The sequence below is a fragment of the Glandiceps talaboti genome, chromosome 6 (genome assembly GCF_964340395.1).
Source record: "Glandiceps talaboti chromosome 6, keGlaTala1.1, whole genome shotgun sequence".
Taxonomy (NCBI): Eukaryota; Metazoa; Hemichordata; class Enteropneusta; family Spengelidae; genus Glandiceps; species Glandiceps talaboti.
In genome coordinates, this window is record NC_135554.1 from 26978808 (window position 1) to 27003801 (window position 24994).

A 24994-nucleotide genomic window follows, 5' to 3' on the forward strand; every position below is an offset into this window, starting at 1 on the left:
AGATGATAACTTTTTTTTCATTTTGTTTTCTTGTTAACTTTCTATAATCCTAGTTCGATGATTGTCTTCTCAGAATCCCATTTTAAAAACCAAATCTGTTCCATCTGCTTAGTTTCTCGAGAAACATTCAACAGCTTCATTATTCTCAAGAGTTATAGAGCCAGCTTTGAATAAACTTGATATCTGTACTCAAAGCTGGTAATTATCAGCAGTTCTAAAGAATTAGCAAAATATCCAGGTCCCCCATTTTCTCACCCATCGGCCACCCCCTCACATAATAATGAACGGTCCCTAATGAGGTCATTCAAAGTTGACCCCCAGACAGGTATATGGTTATAACCAAGATGGCGACATCGTTACGGTTCCTGTGTCATTCGTTACTGTTGTTATCAATATGTGGAAAGGTTTTCTCAGGTAAGAACTGGTTATCTTAGTAAAACCAAAAGTGATCTACGTATTGATCGATGCTCTTGTTGTCTGTACGGGTGTGAATGAGTAAATGTTATGACAGCTACGATTGTGAGCACCCAACACCACCGGCGTATTGTCATGAATGTGTAGTAATAACATCGTCTGTGACTGTGTCACGTCTGAGACTGAAATCATGGATCTCCGTAGTCGTCTGACCATGATGAAATTTGCATGTATGTCTTTCTCTTTCTGTTTTGATTACTTTGGTAGGTTGAACGTTTTTGACAAAGAAATGGATTACCAAATTTCCCGTTTTATGGTTAAAATTTAAGATGAAGGAATAAAATTTAAAAAAAATATTTTAGTCACCTGTCTCTTAGAGTACTTATACTGACAGTATAATAACTCCAAGCCTGTCTGTAGACAGTGTAGTTATTTGGTAACATTTCATAGACTCATCTTATCGATTATCAATATTTATCATTTAAATAATGGATGTATTTGTCAGTTTCATGCGATTTATGACACTCCCAAATCGTGTGCTGTAAGTAAAATTACGTTGTATATTATTCCAGGGAATGTTAGTCTAGAATACTAGATTGATACAGTATTATTACGTTTTAAAAACTCCATTACTACCTACACACTAATGGAGTTTTTAAAACGTAATAATACTGTACCAGTCTAGAATTCTAGACTATGGAAATGTGTACACAGTACAGGGTAAAATGTAACCATATAGACAATAATGAGTAATGTGTAAACTGTTATCAACCATTGTTTTATTAATTGTTTACAAATACAGTGTTTTACAACATGGCCGTTTATTTCCTATTTTTGACAGTCCTTCATTTAATAGTGCTCAGTTATTTTCAAAACTAGTCACAATACAAAACTGCACCAAGCACAATTATAATTGTTGTTTTAGTACCAAATTAGTGTAAAAGCACCACTGAAACAATAGATTCTACATGAGTAGGGTCAGTGACTAGGGTCTGTGATGAAATTAATTGTGTATTTTGTACATGTATTTCAGTTTATCAGGACAATGATGGGGTATCCAATCCTCAGGTTTACCAACCAAGAAGTGTGTATGAATACAAAAGTTATAGGAATGTACAATTGATACATTATAAAATACCAAGTCAAGTCACACAAGCACTGTGGCAGTTTACAGGATTCCAGAAAGGTGACGATTCTTGTCCTGTAGAGAATATACAAATGTAAGTTAGTACACTTAGATATTATTATTATATTATTCTCAATAATATGTTTCTTTTTTCAGCCAAGGAAAATATGAGTGACCTAAGGGGCTTTGTCAATAGGGGTAGCAAATGGTGACCCCTAGGTCATGAATATTTCCAGCTGAATGAAGAATATAATTATACCTCTTCAAACATTAGCTATAAAATATCGGGCAAAATAATTGCAATTTGGAACAAGGTTTATTCATATTTCATGCACTACAAAACCAGTGGCAATTAGACATGGGTTGTCGTTACTTAGAACAACCAGGGTATGTAATCCATATTTTCTGTTCAAAGACAATAACTTGGCTTGTGCATGGTATAATTACCATTAAATTTATACAGTGTTTCAGCAAATAAACCATGGTATGTACATGTACAGTATGCTATACTGTAGAAAGGAAGTGCAAGGATTCCAGACAAGTATGACAAACTTTGTTTTTCATTTATTAGCCCACAGAAATCAATATATGATGTGATTTATTTTTAGAAAAAAAATTACGAGAGCCAGTATGTAATATATAATCATCTACTTCAAATTATTACAGAAAAGGTCGTTAAATTACATTTGCCCTTGTAAACATATGTTGGTCTCTCTGGTACCGTAGTAGTGATATTTATCTCTACTTACTAGTCAACAAAAATCACTGCTAAAACAAAGAAAGGAGAAATAGGGCAATTATATCCAATTTCTATTGTTCTGTTCACAAACGTGACATGAGAGATTAATATAAAATTATATTCATACATGTAAAAAATGGCTCATAATTTACTAGTGGACATTTTTTTTGGAAATTTTGTATGAAAAGTCACAATGTAGTGGATATCATTATGACAGTTTTATGATGAATCTCTGATACTCATAAATTAGGAACATGATGCACAAAAAAAATCATTTATCTCTGTTTAAAGAAATGAAACTCATAAATACCACTTTAGTTTCAAATGTGGAAATATGTGTACTATTTCCTTGCTGTCCATCCTGTCATAATATACTGAGTGTTTTATTTTAAAAGAGCATTACAATGGGGTAGTTATCCAGTCAGTATTTATTTACATTACAGAGCATTACAATGGGGTAGTTATCCAGTCAGTATTTATTACATTACAGAGCATTACAATGGGGTAGTTATCCAGTCAGTATTTATTACATTACAGAGCATTACAATGGGGTAGTTATCCAGTCAGTATTTATTACATTACAGAGCATTACAATGGGGTAGTTATCCAGTCATTGACCCAGCTGATGCTTCATTTCCTGATAATACTTACTTGAAGAGGACTGCACTACTAGAGTTTGAGACACCTAGTGATATGGGTTCACTCTATGTTAATTTAATGAGTCCACAAGCAGGTGACTGGTTTGCTGCTGTATATCTTCCACCACCAAATGAAGCAGCAGAAATACAACCCAAGGTACATATATGATTCATACCATAGTTGTCCATGTATTACATACTTTTAACATCTGTTTATATATACACATCCTGTAGCTGGTATTAGTGGTAAGGTACGGTCATATCACTCTGGCAATCAGTATCTCAGTTTACTCAGTTAGATACAAACTAAAACTATTGTTTGATGTGCCTCTGTCATGTGAATCTCATTACCATGTGTTCAAGATAGTGTAAACATTGCAAAAATGTACATGATGTACTCTCCGAAATAATACTAGATGCTATCAGAAATGCCACCCCACAGTGAGTACAATTGAACCAACATCCATTCCATAGCTGTGATATCAACATGTTGCAACAATAATTTTAGTTTGTGTCTATCTTAGTAAACTGAGACTCAGTTGCCAGAGTAGTATGTTGAAATGCAAATTATGAAACCAGTAACTGCTTGTCATGTTTATAAGTATTCAATAAATGATTTTCTATACAACATGTGCCACAAAACTGAAGCCATTAAGTGATGTAATATTCCACATTCTGCTAAAGCCTAAAGGACAAACAAAAAACTTGTCATAAACAGTCACTCTGCAGTAAACTGAGTACTAAATAAGTGTATGGTCACACCCCAATTGAAACATAAAACATTGAGAATGAAAAGCAAACAACTCACAGCTGATAATGATTGTCTGAAAAGATCAGTGTCCATGAGTCACCATAGTTAATTAAATGTGGGTTATTTTTATCACAGTTAGGGTTGAATGACACCCAAATAAAATCTTTAATCAACTAAAAGGAAACAGATTTTGTGCATCAGCTGTTTGACACCCTGGCATATGTTGTCCAGATATAATACAAACTACAAGCATTCAAGTTAATCCAACAGACCCAACAGAAAGAGAATATAATTGTTCTCTGTATGTATCTAAACTCATGTCAAAATATTTAATCAATAAAATTGTTTGACTTATATACTTATAACATCAGCCTATTTTATTGTAGTGTTACACTTACCCAAATAGAATTGTCAATTGTTTATAATTATTTATATGGTTTGATCTGTAGGCAGAAAGTTGAATCTTAAAGCTGAAGAACTTGTTGTTAATGTCTTTCATGTGGAATGTTTTTCCATCGATACATAATTCATGATTCCTTGCATCCTAATACATTTTACGATATCTTGATTTTTCAGGGGTTTGGAGAAGATTGCAATTATTTCCTAGGTTCTATTTTAAAGTATCACCGTGAAATAGAGATAGTTACACTATCACAATATACACAAATACCACATGACATGGATCATGGGGAGGATAGTGTATTGTACAAGTAAGTGTATAGTAGGGGCTATGTATCCTCTCTGATTCTATGTCTTATCTTTTACTGCTCTTCAAGGTCATTTTGACCTAAAAGCTATCCTGCAACTGGAATGTTTGGTTTATTTTAAACTGTTTTGTTAGCTACAGTGAATGGTTTACTGTAATATCATGCACCCTCAGAATAGTGTTGAGTCACCTTTGGGTAAACACTTGTATAGCTACATTGCATAACATTGTACAATAAATCCAACTTTATTTTTATATCCACACCCTAATAAAATTACTCTGTCACCTTTGGAATTGACTATTTGTCGATGTCAACACAGCACTAAATATTGGAATTTAAAAAAAACCTAGACTTTAAAACCTTTTTTTTTTGTGCGTTTATTTATTTGCAGTTTGTAAACTGCAAATGAACTTGAATCATGGACACTAGGTGCTCTTTTATATCATATATTGTTTCATATTTTGTCGTATAATGTTCTCGCTTATCATTATATATCATAGCATATCATACATGATATCTTATTCATTAAATGTCATATTGTACGGTAGCATATCATATATCATAATTATAATATAGCATTATACATCATACATCACATCATATCATATCACATCATATCTTATATGATATATTTATCATCTTATACCATAGTATCATATCACATCACATCGTCATATGACATGACATGACATCATAATTATTATATCACATAACATCACATCACATCATTCAAGTCACATATCACATCATATATTAATCATATAATCACAAAGACTGAAGAGATGTTTCTGATATTTTCCAGATTTTACATAACAGAGAGTATAGGAGCTGTAACTTTCAAACTTGAAGGCTGTCAGTATAAATCAGTAATAAATCCAGTTGAAGACATATGTGCTGTAGAGATGTCAGTAGAAGCCAATGCTATACCCTTTGAATTCAGTGAAACTATAAACTGTATGGAAAAATTTGAGAAAAATGGAACGTGTCAGCTTGAAGTGATACAACCAAAGAGACAAACCTGGTACTACATCAAAGTAAAAAGAGCAATTCAGAATGTATCAATTGGGTTTGCGGCTACTGTAAATGTGGAAGGTAAGGAGAATAAGTCATTGTGTTTGTTGCTACTGTAAATGTGTAGATGTACAAATGTAATCATTGTGTTTGTTGCTATTGTACATGTGGAAGGTAAGGAGAATTTATCATATTTTGTACCTTGATGAGCCATGTATTGTGTATTGATAGATATGCTATATGCAAGCCAAGATGTCTACCTTTGAACAGAAAATTCGGATTTATACCCTGGTTCTAAGTTATGAGAACATCAGTGACCTTTCTCATCGGTTCTGCTTTGTTCGAAATACGATTCAAAATATTCAATATCTATGTTATTTTCTCTATTTTTCTTTAAGTGCAGTTGCACAATTAAACATATTCTTCTACAATGTTTTCTTTATTCTTATCTTTTTGTGTTTGTAACTCAATACATTGCAAAAAGCTTAGAAATGTGTAAAAAGTTTGTTATTATACATACATGTTATTGTGTTGTACATACTATAAAAAAGATTTTACGCATTGTTTTTTGAAGTAGGAAGTCATGACAAAGTTGTTTTATAAAAATAAAACTCCAAAATAAATACCCAATCCTCATACATATGGCCACTTTAAATGTTTACAAAAAGTTTAGGGCTGACGGCTTAGTGTTAGGTGTAATATAAGTATTTTCTTCTTGCCTCATTTCAGATTGTGGACTTTCCCTGTACACATATCTATTTCCTGATTCGTCACTTAATGAGGATAAAAGTGACAAACTTACTACATTTAAAGTTAACATTACTGAATATCCATACCCGCCAACTGTTGATACAACAGAGGAGTTAAGTCCATTGCTGTTTGAGAGAAATGAAGACGCTGACTTCATGCACTCTGGCACTGAAGAGGGTGAAATGAGATACAGAATGTATATAGCAGACGACACTGATGAACGAAAATCAGCCAATGCGTTTAATGATCTCTTGGAAGATGAAGGGGTTTGTCTTCCGGGTGCACCCATGCAAAGAGACAAGTATGGTGCAGATTTTACTGTTGTTTACACATACAGAGATGAAGTTGCCAACAGTAGTCTTGATGTGGTTAATATCAAATCTGATCAACCTACTGTATTGTCATTTGACACTCGTGCCATTGTAGAAATTGGTAGCCATATCAAAATACAAAGTAAGATTTTACAGGTAAGTATAAAGCTCCAGTAGTTGTAACTATTGCTGTTTAGCTTTTTATCAACACCTATCTATTTGTCAATAGCTTTCAAACTGTATAGTGCTTCAGAACTTGTTTTTCTTCATTCTGGAAACTGATGCTTTATAAATTAATTGGTTGGTTGGTTGGTTGGTTGGTTGATTGATTGATTGATTGATTGATTGATTGATTGATTGATTGATTGATTGATTGATTGATTGATTTCATAAGACATGGTATATCTCACATATCTCACTTTGTGTATTGTGATGGAATCTTGAAGCATGGTAGTTTTCCTGTGAGAGCTTACCAAGGAAAACAGTTTGTACATGTACAAAATATATATATAAGCTGAACTATATATTGATAATGATATCATGGTGTTATTTTCCACAGTACAATGCCTCAGAAGTGTCAGTGACTATGTGTCTACGCAAGGGAGCTCCACCACCTTATAAAGATGGTAAGATACAATGTGAATCTGACAGCTACACTGTGTTGAACACTACCTCTGAAGACAGTATGACCCTCCATATGCCATATCCTGAACCTGGAATCTGGTATTTGTCATTTGTTTCCAAATGTTATCTAAAGTAAGTACAGAGAACCTATACACAAACAGCACAGAAAACTAAAAAGTAGATAAGTACATGCATGCATGCACACATGCACACACACACACACACACACACACACACACACAGAGTAAAATATGAGGTTATACTAGTAAAACATTATCCTCATGATTGACTAACTTCAAATACTTGTCTAAGTAAAACAGTCTCTTAGCACATGTTAAGTTCAACCCAGCAGTGTGTGTACACACTTGTATTCTCATGCAAGAGTACATTCCTGACTAGCTTGCTGGGTGTTAGTCTAATAGTGACACATGTTTGAATTTCAAGTGAAAACTGTGCCTCTGTCTAGAAATGATGAAATATGTATTGATGAGAAAGATATGGAACAAAAATCACTTTACATTAGATTGCCTGTTGAATGAAAACACTACCGTCATCATATTTAATTACAAATAAAAAGTTGAGAAAAAACAAATATAAAACTTAACCTTCATTGAAATTTTTGTCATGTTGATTTCCTTACATATGTGTTTTGATTTCAGTGGTAGCAATGGTACAGTATACATACCCTGTAGTGATGTGGTTCAAGTGTCTGTCAAAGTAAACATGGAACCCTGTATGTTGGACTGTAATGGACATGGTACATGCCGGAGATACTACAGTGGAGAATTGTTGTTTGCAACCTGTGTTTGTAGTGACAGTAAGTTCTGTGTAGTTTCAAGTCTTAGCAATGATGCAGTGTGTATATGTATGCATGTGTGTCTGTGTGTGTGTGTGTGTGTGTGTGTGTGTGTGTGTGTGTGTGTGCATGTGTGTTTGTGTGTTTGTGTGTGTGTGCATGCGTGCTTGCTTGCATGTGTTACTGTTTATTATATACGGTATTATACATACACAAGTGTGTTGGTGTAGGTATAAATGTATGCGTTAATGTATTATACATGGATGATGGATGGATGAATATGTATGTGTGTGTGTGTATGTGTGTATGCATGTATGTATGTATGTATGTATGTATGTATGTATGTATATGTATGTATGTATGTATGTATGTATGTATGTATGTATGTATGTATGTACTGTACTGTACATATAAGTACATACATACATAGGTAGGTACATGTAGGTAAGTAGATTAGATATTATTTTAATGTTAATCATGTATCCCAATTTCTAGTATTCAAAAACTATATCAATCATACATTTTATCTGTCACTTTACAAGTACTATTTTAATGAAGATGTTTTTATTCCGTAAGTATTGATAAAATAATAAACATTTTTTTTCATTACAGTGTACAAACAATTTGTATAATATACATTTTATTCCCTTTGTTTCCAGATTATGGAGGTTGGGCATGTACCAATGATACCTATGCCCACAGTGATAGTTTTCTACTTCTTCAGACCTGTTTGTTATCACTCAGTAATCTATTTTTCCTACCTGCCATCATCATAGCTGGATACAGGTGGATGTTTGTGGAGTCCTTAGTTTATTTCTATACTATGTTTTTCTCAGGGGTAAGTGTATTCCAGAGTACTCATTTTTGGGGTTGTCATTGGCCATGAAGTTAAACCACTTGCCTCATACCACTGCAGTCTGAGTTTAAGCCCATGTGTGAGTTTGCTGTAAAGAGAGTGTCATTTCAGTTTGACTCTACCAAACATTATTGCCTACCTGTATGCAAATGAGAATATAATTGTTCCATGTAGGGGCCACAACACTGAACACTCCTCTCCCTGAAAATCTCCTTTCAAATCATAGAACATGTATACTCCTTCCTGATCTGTGTGTTCATCCAAAAACAAACTGTGTCATCATGGAGACGGGCTGAACTGTTGGCAGACCAACTTGGTGAACTCGCTTCTTGACTGCGTCAACCACTTCACTTGGTCTGACACTCCGTAGATCAGCAACTTCTAACCAAGGGTCTTGGGCAATGTACTTCATATGTTGTGAGTAGATAAAGTCACAGAGGGGGATCATCGTCTGATGTTCTCCACTTCTTTGTTAGTGTACCAGAATCTGTAGGCGACTTCATGTACATCATCCGGTGTTTCATTCCATTTCCAGCATTTAGACTTTCAAACTATCAAAAGTAATGATGAAATACAGTCTTACTAACTCTAATCTCTCTATTTATTTTCACAGTTTTATCATCTTTGTGATAGTGGTGGATATTGTATGATGGACTATGACACCATGCAGTACTGTGATTTTCTTGCATCTGTCATTGCTTTCTGGGTCACTTTGGTTGCCATGGCAGTCTTAAAGCCATCAATTACAGCATTCTTACATATGCTAGGTGAGTGTTAGTTTCTATACTTTCTGTAAATGTTTGTAAGCTGCTTACCTCATTGAGACCTATTAAAGTAGCTGGTATAAACTATACTAGAAAGTAAATCACTTTGAAGTGTGTTCAAATCGTAACTGTCTATGATTAGTATGACATTTTCAAAGGATCAACATAAACAACATCAGATTATTAATATTAGTTGTTGTACATTCACTTTGTTGATTTATTTTTGAACTGATGTATTTTTGATGTTGGTTGGACATTCTTGGATATTCGTTTGTTGTTTTTTGTATTTTTATTGTTTTGTTTGTCGCTAGTGTTTTGGGTATATGTATCTATGGTCTTTCTGTCCTGATCTACTCTATTGTACATGTTACTTTAATTTTTATCATTGTGTAATTTTGACTTGCCTGTATAATAATCAAAAAATAACTTTACACATTATTTTGTATTTGATAATGTATTAATTGGTTCTTTCAACTGTATTACTAATAATTCATGAAATACATTCTCTTGCAAAACATTACATGGTTGGTACTTTATCATATAATAATCAAGAAATTTTGACTCTATACATATTAGTATAGAGAAGCTTGATGTCAAAATGTTCAAATAGCATGTACAATAATCCTAATTATACCTTACAGGAACACTGGTTTTGATTACTATCACCAAGTATGACAGATTTAGTCTGTGGATCTTTATTGTTCCAGTTGGAGCTGGTTTGATCTTGATTGCTGGTTCTTGGGTAAGTTTTGTGAAATACTATGATTTTAAAATCAAAGTCTCTATGTCGACAAAATTGATGGCAAAGATATATGTACAATAAAGCTCAACAATAACTTTTGGACTGGGTTGACATCGACTGTGGGCTAGCTCTATGCTAACAGTAGGATGGCACTGCAAGTTGTGACTGGAAGAGTTAATACCTGCACAAGTCTGGTGTTACGTAAAGCTAGCTAGGTGTTAACATACATGAGGCTGATATTTGACTACCCTGGATATTGGAATGGTATATTTGATCTGTACTTTTGTGGATGGGAAGGCAAGGGAAAGTATCATTATCTGTGATATGTGATTAGTTTATACACCAATAGTAAATAGATACATGTATATGCAGTAGTTGGTAAGGTATGAAAGTGATCATTACATTCTGTTTGAATAAGTTGTCCAATGCAATGCAGGTAAGGCAGATATGTTGTCATGTTTCAAAAATGAAATGTATTGATGACATCTGAAGTTTTATAAGTCATACCAGAATTAAACAGTAAAATTTAGAAATGACAATGTATTAGCCGTCTTGAGACGATGTATTAGCTGTCTTGAGACAATGTATTAGCCGTCTTGAGACAATGTATTAGCCGTCTTGAGACAATGTATTAGCCGTCTTGAGACAATGTATTAGCCGTCTTGAGACGATGTATTAGCCATCATGAGACACTGTATTATCGCTCTTGATTTTTCTCTCCTTGACACAAAATAACAAATGTTATGGAGTGAGTATAGACATTGGACATAGTTCAACTTTGCCTTCAATTATTGCCTGGCTGCCCTGCTTTCAATTCTCCCTCAGCTTACTAACTTTTCTTCCAATTGTAAATATCAGATCTCCTTCTCTAGAATGCATAGAATCCTTGTCAACTCTTGTTCATAATAGCTCTGTGATAGGAGTGTACTTCAAAAGGTACACATTGAATCAATCATGCCAGAATATTCACAAACATGGGATCATCTGATAGCTAAACACCAAAACAAACGCTGTGTTACCATAGCAATGACCTATGCTAATAGCTAAACACCAAAACAAATGCTGTGTTACCATAGCAATGACCTTGGCTAATAGCTAAACACCAAAACAAAACAAGCACTGAATGTTACCAAAGCAATGACCTATGCTAATAGCTAAACACCAAAACAAAACAAACACTGAATGTTACCATAGCAATGACATATAGTGTTAGAAACCTGGCTTGGAGTTCAGCATAAAACTATTAAAATCTTCAGTTTCCATTGCATGATGATAGTTATGTAAAATGAATGTCCATTATGCTTCAATCTATAACTGCTGATTAGTTACAACTCTTCTATTGAGCTGAAAGCTGAATTCCTTCTGTGGACAATGACCAGAATTGTTTGGCCATACATGTAAAGCTTGTACAACCACTATTTCCAGTCTTGCATTAACCACAATGTAACTTTGCAACTGTATTCACATATGTAACACTTAATTCTCACCACCAACTCAAGTCTCTCTGAACTGTTTTTTTGTTTGTTTCTTTGTTTGTTTCTTTGTTTGTTTGTTTGCTCTCATATACATTCATTCTAGTACCATTCTAAATCACTTTCTCCTTCATAACACTTCTGATGATTTCCTGCAATATTACTATCCTGTAATTATATAACTATGACAATAATACACACAAAGATGCAAATGAAGCTACCATGCCACTAATAATGCATTTCATCAGAAAAAATGAAAATTAGAAAATTATCAGATGAATTATTTCAGTTATAACATTTCTTTGAGTTAACAGGGTGAATTATGTTAGGGAATGTCTGTTAACAGTGTACTATCTCACACAGTGGGTTATGTTGGGGAATGTCTGTTAACAGTGTACTATCTCACACAGTGGGTTATGTTGGGGAATGTCTGTTAACAGTGTACTATCTCACATAGTGGGTTATGTTAGGTAATGTCTGTTAACAGTGTACTATCTCACACAGTGGGTTATGTTGGGGAATGTCTGTTAACAGTGTACTATCTCACACAGTGGGTTATGTTGGGGAATGTCTGTTAACAGTGTACTATCTCACACAGTGGGTTATGTTGGGGAATGTCTGTTAACAGTGTACTATCTCACACAGTGGGTTATGTTGGGGAATGTCTGTTAACAGTGTACTATCTCACACAGTGGGTTATGTTGGGGAATGTCTGTTAACAGTGTACTATCTCACACAGTGGGTTATGTTAGGGAATGTCTGTTAACAGTGTACTATCTCACACAGTGGGTTATGTTGGGGAATGTCTGTTAACAGTGTACTATCTCACACAGTGGGTTATGTTGGGTAATGTCTGTTAACAGTGTACGAACTCACACACTGGGTTATGTTGGGTAATGTCTGTGAATTAACAGTGTACTAACTCACACAGTTTGAATGATAGTCACCCAGAATTATGTGAATTTCTTCTGTAATTCAGTTCATTTCAATACAGTCACATGTGCTGCAGTGCCATTTCATTTTCTATGTCATTGTCTCATGTCATTGTCTTCACACTGTCTTTTTCCAGATCTACAAGGCTTACAATTCCCGTACATGCTTTCCAGGCTTCAAACAAACAATCATCCACACTATCCCTGGATTATTCACAGCCGGAACAGGTCTCGTTTTGTATGCCTTTGTAGAGAATGATGCTAACTATTACCTAATTCACAGTCTTTGGCATGGTCTCATTGCTTTGTCCATCATTTTTTTACTACCACCAAAACAAAAAAATTCTAAAAAGGGTTTGAGAAGAGTACCATCGGATGAAAACATGTTAAGTGAGGATGAAGAAGATGAACCAGAGGATAATGGCAGAGATTTGCCGCAACCAATTTAATTTTGAATTAAAAATGGATGTAGACCTGATTTCTGTTAACTTTTGTCTGAGATGTGACGTCATTGCAGTTGTCTTGGTGAAATCACTGTCCATTTCAGGGATGGATATAGAAAATCAAAAAGCAGTTGAGTATGAGGTCTCAACAAAGTAGTGTTCCAACCAGAGAGGGCGCTGTTCAGATTTCAGTGTAGCTGTGGGCTGCTTTATCTTCACTATGGAGTTTGGTGTAAATGGCATCACTTGAGAAGCCTCAGATCATATTAATATGGCATGCATTTGGAGTACCCTAGGAAACCTAACCACTGGAAACATCAAATCATGAGCTACATACTTTTAAATCCATCACTATCAATAAGGAAATCTTTCCAAAATATTTTTATAACACTTTTGAAGTTGAAAATCATGGAGTACCTGACCTTGGAGCCTTTGAAATATCCCAATGTTTGTTTGTTTGTAAAATCTTGACAACTAACCTCAGCGTTCAGATGTACATGTATAGTAGCCATGGTAACTGCTGAATTTATATCAAAATAACATCTTAACTCTTTGGTAGGAAATCCTAATAGGTAGTATTATCTAATGAACCATGTGAGTCTCGCAGTGGCCCTTTTTGATAAAAAATAAAAGGACCAAAATAAATGAATTATTTCAACAATTTAAACATTGAGATCCGAGCTGTCTCTTGCAAGTTCATCTCATGTGTCTCTTGTGAGATATGTGACAATAATAACCCATTGTAGTATACTCCTGACAATAATAACCCATTGTAGTATACTCCTGACAATAATAACCCATTGTAGTATACTCCTGACAATAATAACCCATTGTAGTATACTCCTGACAATAATAACCCATTGTAGTATACTCCTGACAATAATAACCCATTGTAGTATACTCCTGACAATAATAACCCATTGTAGTATACTCCTGACAATAATAACCCATTGTAGTATACTCCTGACAATAGTAACCCATTGTAGTATACTCCTGACAATAGTAACCCATTGTAGTATACTCCTGACAATAGTAACCCATTGTAGTATACTCCTGACAATAGTAACCCATTGTAGTATACTCCTGACAATAGTAACCCATTGTAGTATACTCCTGACAATAGTAACCCATTGTAGTATACTCCTGACAATAGTAACCCATTGTAGTATACTCCTGACAATAGTAACCCATTGTAGTATACTCCTGACAATAATAACCCATTGTAGTATACTCCTGACAATAATAACCCATTGTAGTATACTCCTGACAATAATAACCCATTGTAGTATACTCCTGACAATAATAACCCATTGTAGTATACTCCTGACCATAATAACCCATTGTAGTATACTCCTGACCATAATAACCCATTGTAGTATACTCCTGACAATAATAACCCATTGTAGTATACTCCTAATGCTGATAAGACATTGGCAAAAATTTGGGATTTTCTTCCTAGAAATATGTTGATTCTGTGAGTAGGAATTTTCAGTAGTAACAAAAAACCCAGAGTCCATGCAGATCCGTTCTTTCATGAGTATATAAACTTTGAACCACATTTAGTATTCTTAGAGTAAAATTTGTGTAAAGTGTTTGCTTTGTGTCTACTTCTTCATCTCACATCTCAGGAAAATTCTATGGTTAGGTGGAATTAGTTGTCTATCGGATTAGAATTTCACTCTTAAAACTTCAAGTTCAAATTTCTAGAAAGACTTGTCCAATTGTCCCTCAAAACATGAAATGTAAATTTTAGTGACATCTTTAATGGGTTTTTAAAAAAATAGCCTAAATGGCAATATTTTTGTCTCTACAAAATTGTTCCTCTCAGGTTAAGAAGTAAATATAGATCATGTACAATCACAAAATTTAACTTTTGGGAAATTCTACCCTTTTAAACACATATATAAAATTTCATATTTTCAGGAAAGTCTTTCAACATATTTTCAGTAATGTCATATTCATGTATCACAACACACAGTGTGTCATTGTGTTTTTAATGTATTCAGTATTCACATGTCAGCAGTGCAATGAAATAAAAGGCTATTGTTTTCCTTTAAACTCCTGTGTGCAAACAATGCTGCATTCATCATTTAATTCTCCCAACATGTGCTTTTGTACAATGAATGTAACTTGTAGCATATACTCAGCATGTGTGGTTTGTACAAATCATAGCCAATTTTATTGCACCCACCTTTTTATTGCTTGTACCAGTATATGGTAATGATATGTTGAAATATTCTCAAGTTTTAAACCATATGTGACATAGTATGGTATAATGTCAGGATTACCCTGTTCAGATGCACTCATTTATGCCTGTACTACACCAGTGTTAAGTTAACACAACTGAATTCTATCACCCTACCAAGTTTGCTAGTTTTACGCTTTACTAAAAGTATGTACAGTGTGTGACAGGCAAACTCGGTAGCTTGAAAGCATGTAGTTGTAACTTTACACCGGTGCAGTGCCAGCATAACTGTGTGTGTCTGAACAGGGTACATGTAGAAATAACCCAAAATACGTGGATAAGTCCCAGCTTTCAACCCAAGTCCTCAGATTGTCTTCATACATTTAGTCACTTTAAGTCACTTTATTTGTAATTATTACTCTGCAATGATGAGTCTGCATCTTAATGTCAGAATCGATGGATACATTAATATTTCTCAGAATTGATGGATATATTAATATTTCTCAGAATTGATGGATACATTAATATTTCTCAGAATTGATGGATACATTTATATTTCTCAGAATCGATGGATACAGTAATATTTCTCAGAATTGATGGATACATTAATATTTCTCAGAATCGATGGATACATTAATATTTCTCAGATGCCAATATTAATCAATTTATCAGTTGATTGATATTACTAGTATATAATTCATTCAAGTTATTACCTTTAAAGTGGCCATATGGATGAGGATTGGATATTTATTTTAATTTATAAAACAATTTCATCATGGCTTCCTACTTGACAAATCAATGTGAAACAACATATGCCAAGTCCTTGTTTGTAACTCAATAAATTGCAAAAGATTAATAAATGTGTAAAATCTTTGGTATTGTACGGTACAATAACAAACAATTCATGCATTTTCTAGCTTTTTTGCAATGCACTTAGTAACAAACGCATACTTGGTCAACGTTGTTTCACATTGATTTTTCAAGTTGAAAGCTATGATGAAATTGTTTTATAAGTGAAATATCCAAAATAAATACCCCAATCCTCATCCATATGGCCACTTTAATTAGAACAGTTATGATGTACACTGAATTTGATAGTGTTTTCTTGATGTCTATTCATTCAGTTTGCATGTTTGTGCATGTTTCATTGATTCTTCACAGGGACGTAAGATGTACAAGAGAAGGAGAATCTATCCGAGTGTAAAGCGGTGGTTGTTATTTTTCTTACCTGGTTTACTGCTAGCAGGAACAGGTCTCTTAATCTACACGTTTTTTCAGACTGATGACAATTATTATATTACTCACAGTATATGGCATACATGCATGGCATTGTGTATAGTCTTTCTACTTCCACCAAAACAAAAAGAGAAAGTAAGTGAAAGCTACACCTTGGATGAATTTGATGCAGTAATATCAGACTCCTGGAATACAGAATTAGTTCCTAATGAAAACAGACCAGTATGAACGTGTCTTGGGTTGTAAATCCTAGAAAGGGTTTTGTGAATTGTTATGTACAAAAAGTACTTCAATCTTAAGGGGGGGGGGGGGGGGGGGGAGGAGTACATTAGTTCTACAATAGCTGTTATAATCCCCCACCCCTTGGACACCTCCACATATATCCAATTATTTAACTGTGTTGGTAAATCCAGTCATTTTCAACCAAATTACTGATGTCATTGCATAGAGCAAGGCCAATTTTATGAATACAGTATGAAATACAGCTATGACATGTCACATATTATAGACAAAATAATGCTGTCAGGATTTCAATTTGAAAGTGCTTAACACTGTTGGGGTCAGGCTAAAATCAAAGTATGTAATTGCTCTGATCCAGTGAGAGAGAGTTGGGAATTGAGAGAGAGAATGGAATGTGTCCGTACAGATTCTTATATATTGAAATGAAAAAATTAGATTTAAGAACAGGAGTCTGAAAGTAGCTATGCTAATTGCATCTGACCCCTAAAAACAATGACATTTTAATACTAGTTGGATGAAAATATAGTTGAAGTGAATATAGCTCTCCCCTTTTGCTCTCACCCACCCCCCCCCCCCCCCCCCATTTAATGAACTATGAGTAGTTTGGGAGAAAGAAAGTATGTCTTTTTAAATAAACTGCATCCCACGACTTCTGACATGTCCCTTCAAGAACAAGGAGTGTTAACATGAGTAAATAAGAAAGATTCTCTGTGAAAAGCTGTTATCAGTAACTATTTAGAGTATACTGGCATTTTTAGCACAACTGAACTGATAAGGTTCAGTAGTGCTATAGGCATGCTGTGGTGTCTGTCTGTCTGTATGTATGTATGTATGTATGTATGTATGTGTGTGTGTGTGTATGTATGTATGTATGTATGTATGTGTGTATGTATGTATGTATGTATGTATGTATGTATGTATGTATGTATGTATGTATGTGTGTGTGTGTGTATGTATGTATGTATGTATGTGTGTATGTATGTATGTATGTATGTATGTATGTATGTATGTATGTATGTATGTATGTATGTGTGAATGTGTGGACGACTTAAACTCTTAAGACTTAAAGACCGATTATCTTGGTATTTGGTGTCTAGTTGGTTCAAAGCAAAATGATTGCGTCACAGGTATGTGATTTGGGTCAAACAATGTCATTTTTTGTTCGGTCAGTAATATGCAAATTAGGACTAAAAATGTGTCTTTTTGGTCAAAAATCAAAATTCAAAAACTACTGAGCAGATTGGCCTGAAATTTAATGGGGATGCATCTGTGGGTGTATAGATGTAGAAGTATTAAGCATATAATGATCTCATGAGCAAATTAGGTATAAACATGTGAATTTTGATTAAAAACATATCTCCTTGGTCAGTGAGACTGAAATTTGGTGAGGTGTTTCTAGAAGTGTTATTCTGCAGATTTTGTTCAAAATATTTGGTCGCAATTGGCCCTAGCAACCATGACCACATCCTTAGCAACAACCAAATGCCTGTACATTTTGCTAAAAATAACATCATCTGGTAGGCACATTAGCAAACATTAAAAAAATTAATGCAAATATCCCTAACAACCATGACCACGCCCATAGCAACAGCCAAACTAATGTATTTCACAAAGATATCAGCAGGGATTCTTAGACAAGTGAATAAACATTCAAAAAGTGTATGCAAATATGCCTACCAACAAGACCACACCCATAGCAACAGCCAAATGTTCACATATTTAGTGCAAAGATAACAACAGGGATTAATAAACAAGTGAATGAACATTCAAAAAATGTATGCAAATATGTCTAGCAACATGACCATGCCCACAGCAGCAGCCAAACGATCACATATATTGCAAAGATAACAACAGGGCTGGATAGGCAACTGGATATCATTCGGCAAATGAACACCTATACCTAGCATAGATCAGCATGTGGATAAGCATTTTTTAAAAACTGTACAGTTGTGCTACAACGCCATTGGTGCTATTTTTTGGGATCAAGGGAGAGCCATGTTTCCTTTGAGAAGCACAACACCTTAAGTCTTCATAAGATTTAAAATATTGTGTTTAACCTCTCTGTATATAACATGAAATATTATTATGTAAAAACATTTTTTAGGCAGGAAGATAAATTTTCATATTATTTTGACATTATTAACTACTTAATAACCAATGTGATTTCATATTCGATGTAAAAGGATTATGCCAGTTTAAATATTTACATTCTATCTTGTTTTGGGGAAAGAATTGATTGTTTCACCAAGCATCTTGTTTGTACATTTTTTATAATTAATGCTGCATATTCAGAATGTACTTGCAGTATTCTTACTGAAGCATTTAAGTATCACTTGCAATTGATTGCAACATACCAGTTTATACAGGGATGTGTGAAGTACTGTGAATGGGGAACTCATAAGGCCGTAGGATTGCAACATACCAGTTTATACAGGACTGTCTGCAGTACTGTGAATGGAGAACTCACTATGCTACAGGACTGCAACATACCAGTTTATACAGAGCTGTGTGCAGTACTGTGAATGGAGAACTCATAAGGCCATAGGATTGCGACATACCAGTTTATACAGGACTGTCTGCAGTACTGTGAATGGAGAACTCACTATGCTACAGGACTGCAACATACCAGTTTATATAGGACTGTCTGCAGTACTGTGAATGGAGAACTCACTATGCTACAGGACTGCAACATACCAGTGTATACAGAGCTGTCTGCAGTACTGTGAATGGAGAACTCGCCATGCCATAGGACTGCAACATACCATTACCAGTGTATACAGGGATGTCTGCAGTACTGTGAATGGAGAACTCACTATGCCACAGGACTGCAACATACCAGTGTCTGCAGTACTGTGTGTTTGTATGTATGTATGTATGTATGTATGTATGTATGTATGTATGTATGTATGTATGTATGTATGTATGCAAAGAAGATTTGCTATTAAAGAGGACAACAAGAACCTATAAAAAATATGAATCAATCCAAAACATGTGGTACCTGAATCCAGTACACTGTAATGTATAGAGGCACTGAATAAGTAACCCAGTTTAACCAGAGATGTTAAGGGAGAATAATATCTTTATAATTTTGTCAGTGTTTGTAACTATTACCACAAATAATTTCCTGTACTGTTATTTCTACACAGTGTATTCACTTAATGCATTATTTTACTTCAATTAAGGATGACCCTTTTTTCCTTCTGTTTCTCATCACCCAACGGACCCAAAGTTTCAGCTCTGACATCAAAGTAAACAATGCTTTTACTTTTTGCCCACCCTTAATATTTTGTAGAAAAGCTCCCTCTATGGCAAGAATAAGCAAGTGTATTTACTGTTGACGTCATCTACAGTCATGGTGCTTTCTTTCTTCAGAGCTTTCTTTCATGATGGAAGTTATTCAAGTAGGGGGGATTGAGAACAAGCCAATTTTATAGAGAAGCTGGGAAAGGGCTTGTTACAACATGAAGGAGATGGTTTATTATTATTTTTTTTTAAATGACTGACTGACCTATAGTTGCATGAAAAAGTAATGAGAAACATAAAAAAAAATAAAGTCACCCTAAGGCCTTAAAAAAAGTGTTTGGTTCCGGTTACCCGACCCCACCTAGTTTTTCACTACCGACCCTAAACTTTTTTTTACATATTCGAGAAAAAATAAAATAAAATTGCAAAACTGACATCAACTTAAATAGACAATATGAAACTGTTCTCACAATCTGTAATGGCTGTACATCTGATAGGAAGAAACCAATAACACAGAGACCATATGAAAACCATAACTACCTGAACTAGACACTCACACATGAAAAAAAAAAAAAACAATTCTAAAATCGGAACCATACAATTTTTTTAGGCCTAAGCAAAAAAAAAAGTTTGTTATGTAATAATTTAAACAATTGTATATTATGTGAATTTGTAATGAAATACAAATGTGCAATCACTAATTGATTCATACATTTTCAGAGATGTATAATAATATATAAATTTGTAAATGTATTATTGTTGTAGAATAAAAGGATGTGATCATAGTATATACAGTCAGATTTGTTTTTGTGTCACTTTTATAGGTTGTTTTAACACAACTGAACACCAAGGTAGTTCAGTAGTACCATAAGTGTCACAACATGTGTGGATGTATGTATGTATGTATGTATGTATGTATGTATGTATGTATGTATGTATGTATGTATGTATGTATGTATGTATGTGTCTCAAACCCGGCTACAGATTGAGTGGTCATTGCTGGATGAGATAGTGAGAAACTATTGAAGGGGTCCTGCTACAACCATTGTTAATATTTTGGAAGGAGACTGGTATAAATCGACACGATCCACCAGCAACCATGGAACAAACTAAAGTGTACATTTTTCATCTTTATTTTATGATACATCTAGATTTGTAACTTCATCCAGAACTTCCATCCAATCAAAAATCTTTCAATAAGATTCTCATTTAATAACAATATGAAGTGGGGTTTGTGTGCTGTAAACATTAGACTGGCACTGCAATCACGCGAGTAACCCATCAAAATATGGAAAGCATTGTAACCAACGCTGAGGACACTTCTTATTGTATTATGACCATATTTTCGAACTTTCTAACAGAGATTGTATGGCTGGGGTACACTTTTTCAAAGCATCTTCCAATGAAAACAGCCCATGCTTGTCTCCCTTATGGCAAGTGACTGCACATCGCATACATACTGTTTCCTGACATAGATCACAGAAGAATTCAAGTTGACTTTGAGAATGTTTTGTGCAAAATCTGGGAACAAGTGCAGATTGGTTTCTATCTTCAATTAATTTTGCAATGATATTAATACACATGTGTTTTATTTTCTTTATTTCTTTATTTATTGCACCCCTTTTGTATAATGGACTCACTATTTAAGATTGTTAGGAGCAGCAGTAACAAAAAATTAAAATACATACAGTACTAAAAAAGACGAGTAAAAACATATACAGGAACAAACAAAACAAACCAAGGGGAGGTAAGAAGAGATATTGTATAAAACGAAAAAAGAATACGCTTCAAATGTTAGTAGTCAGAAAATCTAACCGCTATTTAAAACTATTCAGGGCCGTAGCCTGACCAAATTGCCAGGGGGGGGGGGGGCAGAACTTTGTCTTGGTGCAATCATGCATTTAAAATTTAGAAAAGTGCTAATTTACATAAATTTGCTTACAATTTACATAATATATATTTTAGCAAACGCAATTAAATATCATATGTAAGGTCAGAAAAAATAAAAAATGCTTGTCAACGGGTAACGTAACCCATCACATTGGGTAAGTAGGTCGATTTCATTTTTTCACAATGCTTGACAAGGATAAAACAAACCATATATAATGACAGCAAAATATTTCAGGTCGAGTTTAGATAGAATTTATTCAGTCATCTTGATACTATCTCATGCAATTTGTCTGCATAGCTACAGTTAGGAAATGTACACAATTTACGGTTAAACAAATGGTGTAGTTCCTCGCACCCTCTCTTCTCAAAAAAAAATGTTAAGCCCCGCCAATTGAAACTCAAGCATTATTTTAGCCACCCATTCTCAGGCTTCTGTCACCTACACTACAGTGGAGATATAAAATCATATGGTACAATGATGCATTGGAAGGAGACAACTCCAAAGGTGAAAAAAAAAAATTGAAAATAAGACAGTGTAGGAGGCCATTTAGAGGCATAACATATTAAACCATAGACATAATAAAATACCAGAATTGAAACAATTATGCTCTGCATTACATATTATTTGAAAGTGTATTTTGTTGTGGCAAAGCTGAAAGATATTATGCGGATGTGCACATGGTAAATGACTTCTCCTGAAGTTTAATTTCGTTCCAAATAATCCCGAATAAAGAGCAAAACATTTCAAGACTTTCTGACTTTTGATGGCCAATGGTCGTAAACTTTTGTTAAATTCTTTTTAGTGCACATTGGATATTTAATCTCAATTCATGCTTGTATGCAACATCAGAGCCAAGTAAACCACTGTATAAGATATTATATAATTTGGAATAGACTCAAATGTATATTGTTACATGTACTATTCAGAAAATATAAAGAAATATCCTTAATTTTGAAGGAAAAAAATGCGAAGCCCGCATGAGAATATATTGCCCATCACCAGAAAAACATATATGGGTAGTTTGAACAGCTTTTTCATTTTTTTCTGGCCTAATGTCGTATCTTACAAAGTAGTTGCCGAAAAGATGTCACATTGAATGTAAAAAATGGATGGTGCTTTCTCAAATAAGTAACACAACAAAATAGTCATTTTCTTTACCCAACTCCCAAAACTGTTATGGCCTCGTTTATGTCGGAACCCAAGGTGAACTCAGTGAATTCTCCTTGTCATTATCATTATAATGGAAATTGAAGTTTGGATTTTGATGTCGAAGGTACAGCTCTGTTTACAAATTCAGGGCCATTCTTTCCATAGCAAATAGTTGCTTCAAAATGAATTGCGGAATAACGCTAGTGTCAGTGTGCAATGAGATAATTATATCAAACAACATTTTAACCAAAGACAACGTCGAACACAATTATTGAAAGAAATATCTTCAAATATCAAATAGTGGATCTTAAACTGCGTACCTCGTTTAATAGTTTTTCAGGGCCACCAAATATTGCAAAAAGAGATCTGCCGTTTTATCAGCATGAAATGTTTTAATAAAAGGAACAAGATGTAAATGAGATCGAGCGCATCTTCAGAGTCACGAGTCACTGCATGCAGCATAGCAGGTAACCTCACGTTGAACGACTTTTTCCGTCACTCGCTGACATTATAATTGCGACTTGCTATCTTCTTCTATCTTTACTACTGTTACTCGCAGAAATTGCACAGTGCATGTGCGCACTTCTTTTGTACTTTGTTGCAAAATGTTACAATTTTAAATGGACACATTTTAATTCAAAGTTTAGCCAGCGTACAATAGAGATATAACTTATAAGATACATATTATAGTCATGAATCAGTGTACAGTCACTTTATCCATTGAAATCGCGCATGCTAGGAATCGTCACGTAAATAACGATTTTAATAGCATCGCTATGTATTCAAAAAGTAGCTTTTTTTCTTTCTTTTTACCAAAATCTCAGGGGGGGGGGGGCAGCTGCCCCCCCCCCCCCGCAGGCTACGGTACTGCTATTCTATTTTAGTTTTACAATAAGGTATTGTTCGATAAGTTTATCTATTTGTTTACTTATACTTATAGACTCATTGTAAGTATACAATAGACACCGGTGGAAAGATAAACAACAAGGCGGAGCCGCGTTGTTTATCTTTCCACCGGTGTCTATTGTACTTATGCCCGACAAGTTCACAGGATGGCAGGATTAGTCCATCTCACCCTTGCTGGACTAGATTAAGATAAAGTACACACTGTCTCACCCCTTGCCACGCTAGGTGATGATAATAACTGAGATAAAAGTGTACACATTCGGGTGAGGACACACACAGCATGCAGTGTTCACGGCGAAGAAATAAGCCATACAACATTCACAAGCCCTGATATGACTGAACAACGAGACGTGTCTAATATTATAGTGTAGCTCATCTGAAGATCTGTGTAAAATTCGTTTTTTAAATGTTTACCGTTTCTTTTGAATGGTAACAGTTGTGCCCTTCATCTTTAAACCCTTACTGTGCAGTCACTACTCCATTCATGGTACAGTAGTATGACTTATTTTTAATACTACTCGCCACAACTATTTTTCTCCGTAATTAAGTTCTCCTCGTAATTTTGGCAAATTATTTTGGTCCGGGTCGTACTCTTGCATTCATTCTTGAGACCATGGAGGCTCCCCTTCTATACTTCCATGTGCAGGCATATGGTTTCTGACTTTGCCGGACTGGTTTTACTTGAACTACAAAGGTCAACCCAATTCACACCTTCTAAGTCCCCCTTTGTCTTACACTATCCAATACTGATAAGACTTCAGCGGCAACTCAGACAAGGAGTTGGTTATAACCCCTACACAAACTTTAATATTAGCTCCGGTAGAGGACTGCTAACTTCAATCCCGTACATGTCAAACAATGTGTCAACATTATGACAGATAAAGGGCATAATGTTTCGTATTATCCCCTGTAAATAAACAGGGTAGTTCTTTCCCATGTTTAAAATCTTGATATAAGTTCAACTCTCCATTGTTGAGAAATAGTTCTTCTGTTCCTCTCATTAACATCTGATTATGATCTGTCGTTGTGTAGAATGGCTTTCACATGTATAAAAGACGATGTTCAAGT

General features: G+C 34.6%; 1 protein-coding gene across 1 annotated transcript; it reads left to right on the forward strand.

The window, feature by feature from the left end:
• Positions 1 to 344: 344 nt before the first annotated feature.
• LOC144437044 (post-GPI attachment to proteins factor 6-like) lies at positions 345 to 13328 on the forward strand. The gene is made up of 12 exons (XM_078125912.1): positions 345 to 414; positions 1448 to 1634; positions 2864 to 3074; positions 4245 to 4378; positions 5178 to 5467; positions 6116 to 6609; positions 7010 to 7203; positions 7731 to 7888; positions 8527 to 8705; positions 9337 to 9490; positions 10129 to 10229; positions 12771 to 13328. The coding sequence occupies exons 1-12, from the start codon at positions 345 to 347 to the stop codon at positions 13080 to 13082; spliced, it is 2484 nt and encodes an 827-aa protein (XP_077982038.1). The 3' UTR covers positions 13083 to 13328.
• Positions 13329 to 24994: the final 11666 nt, after the last annotated feature.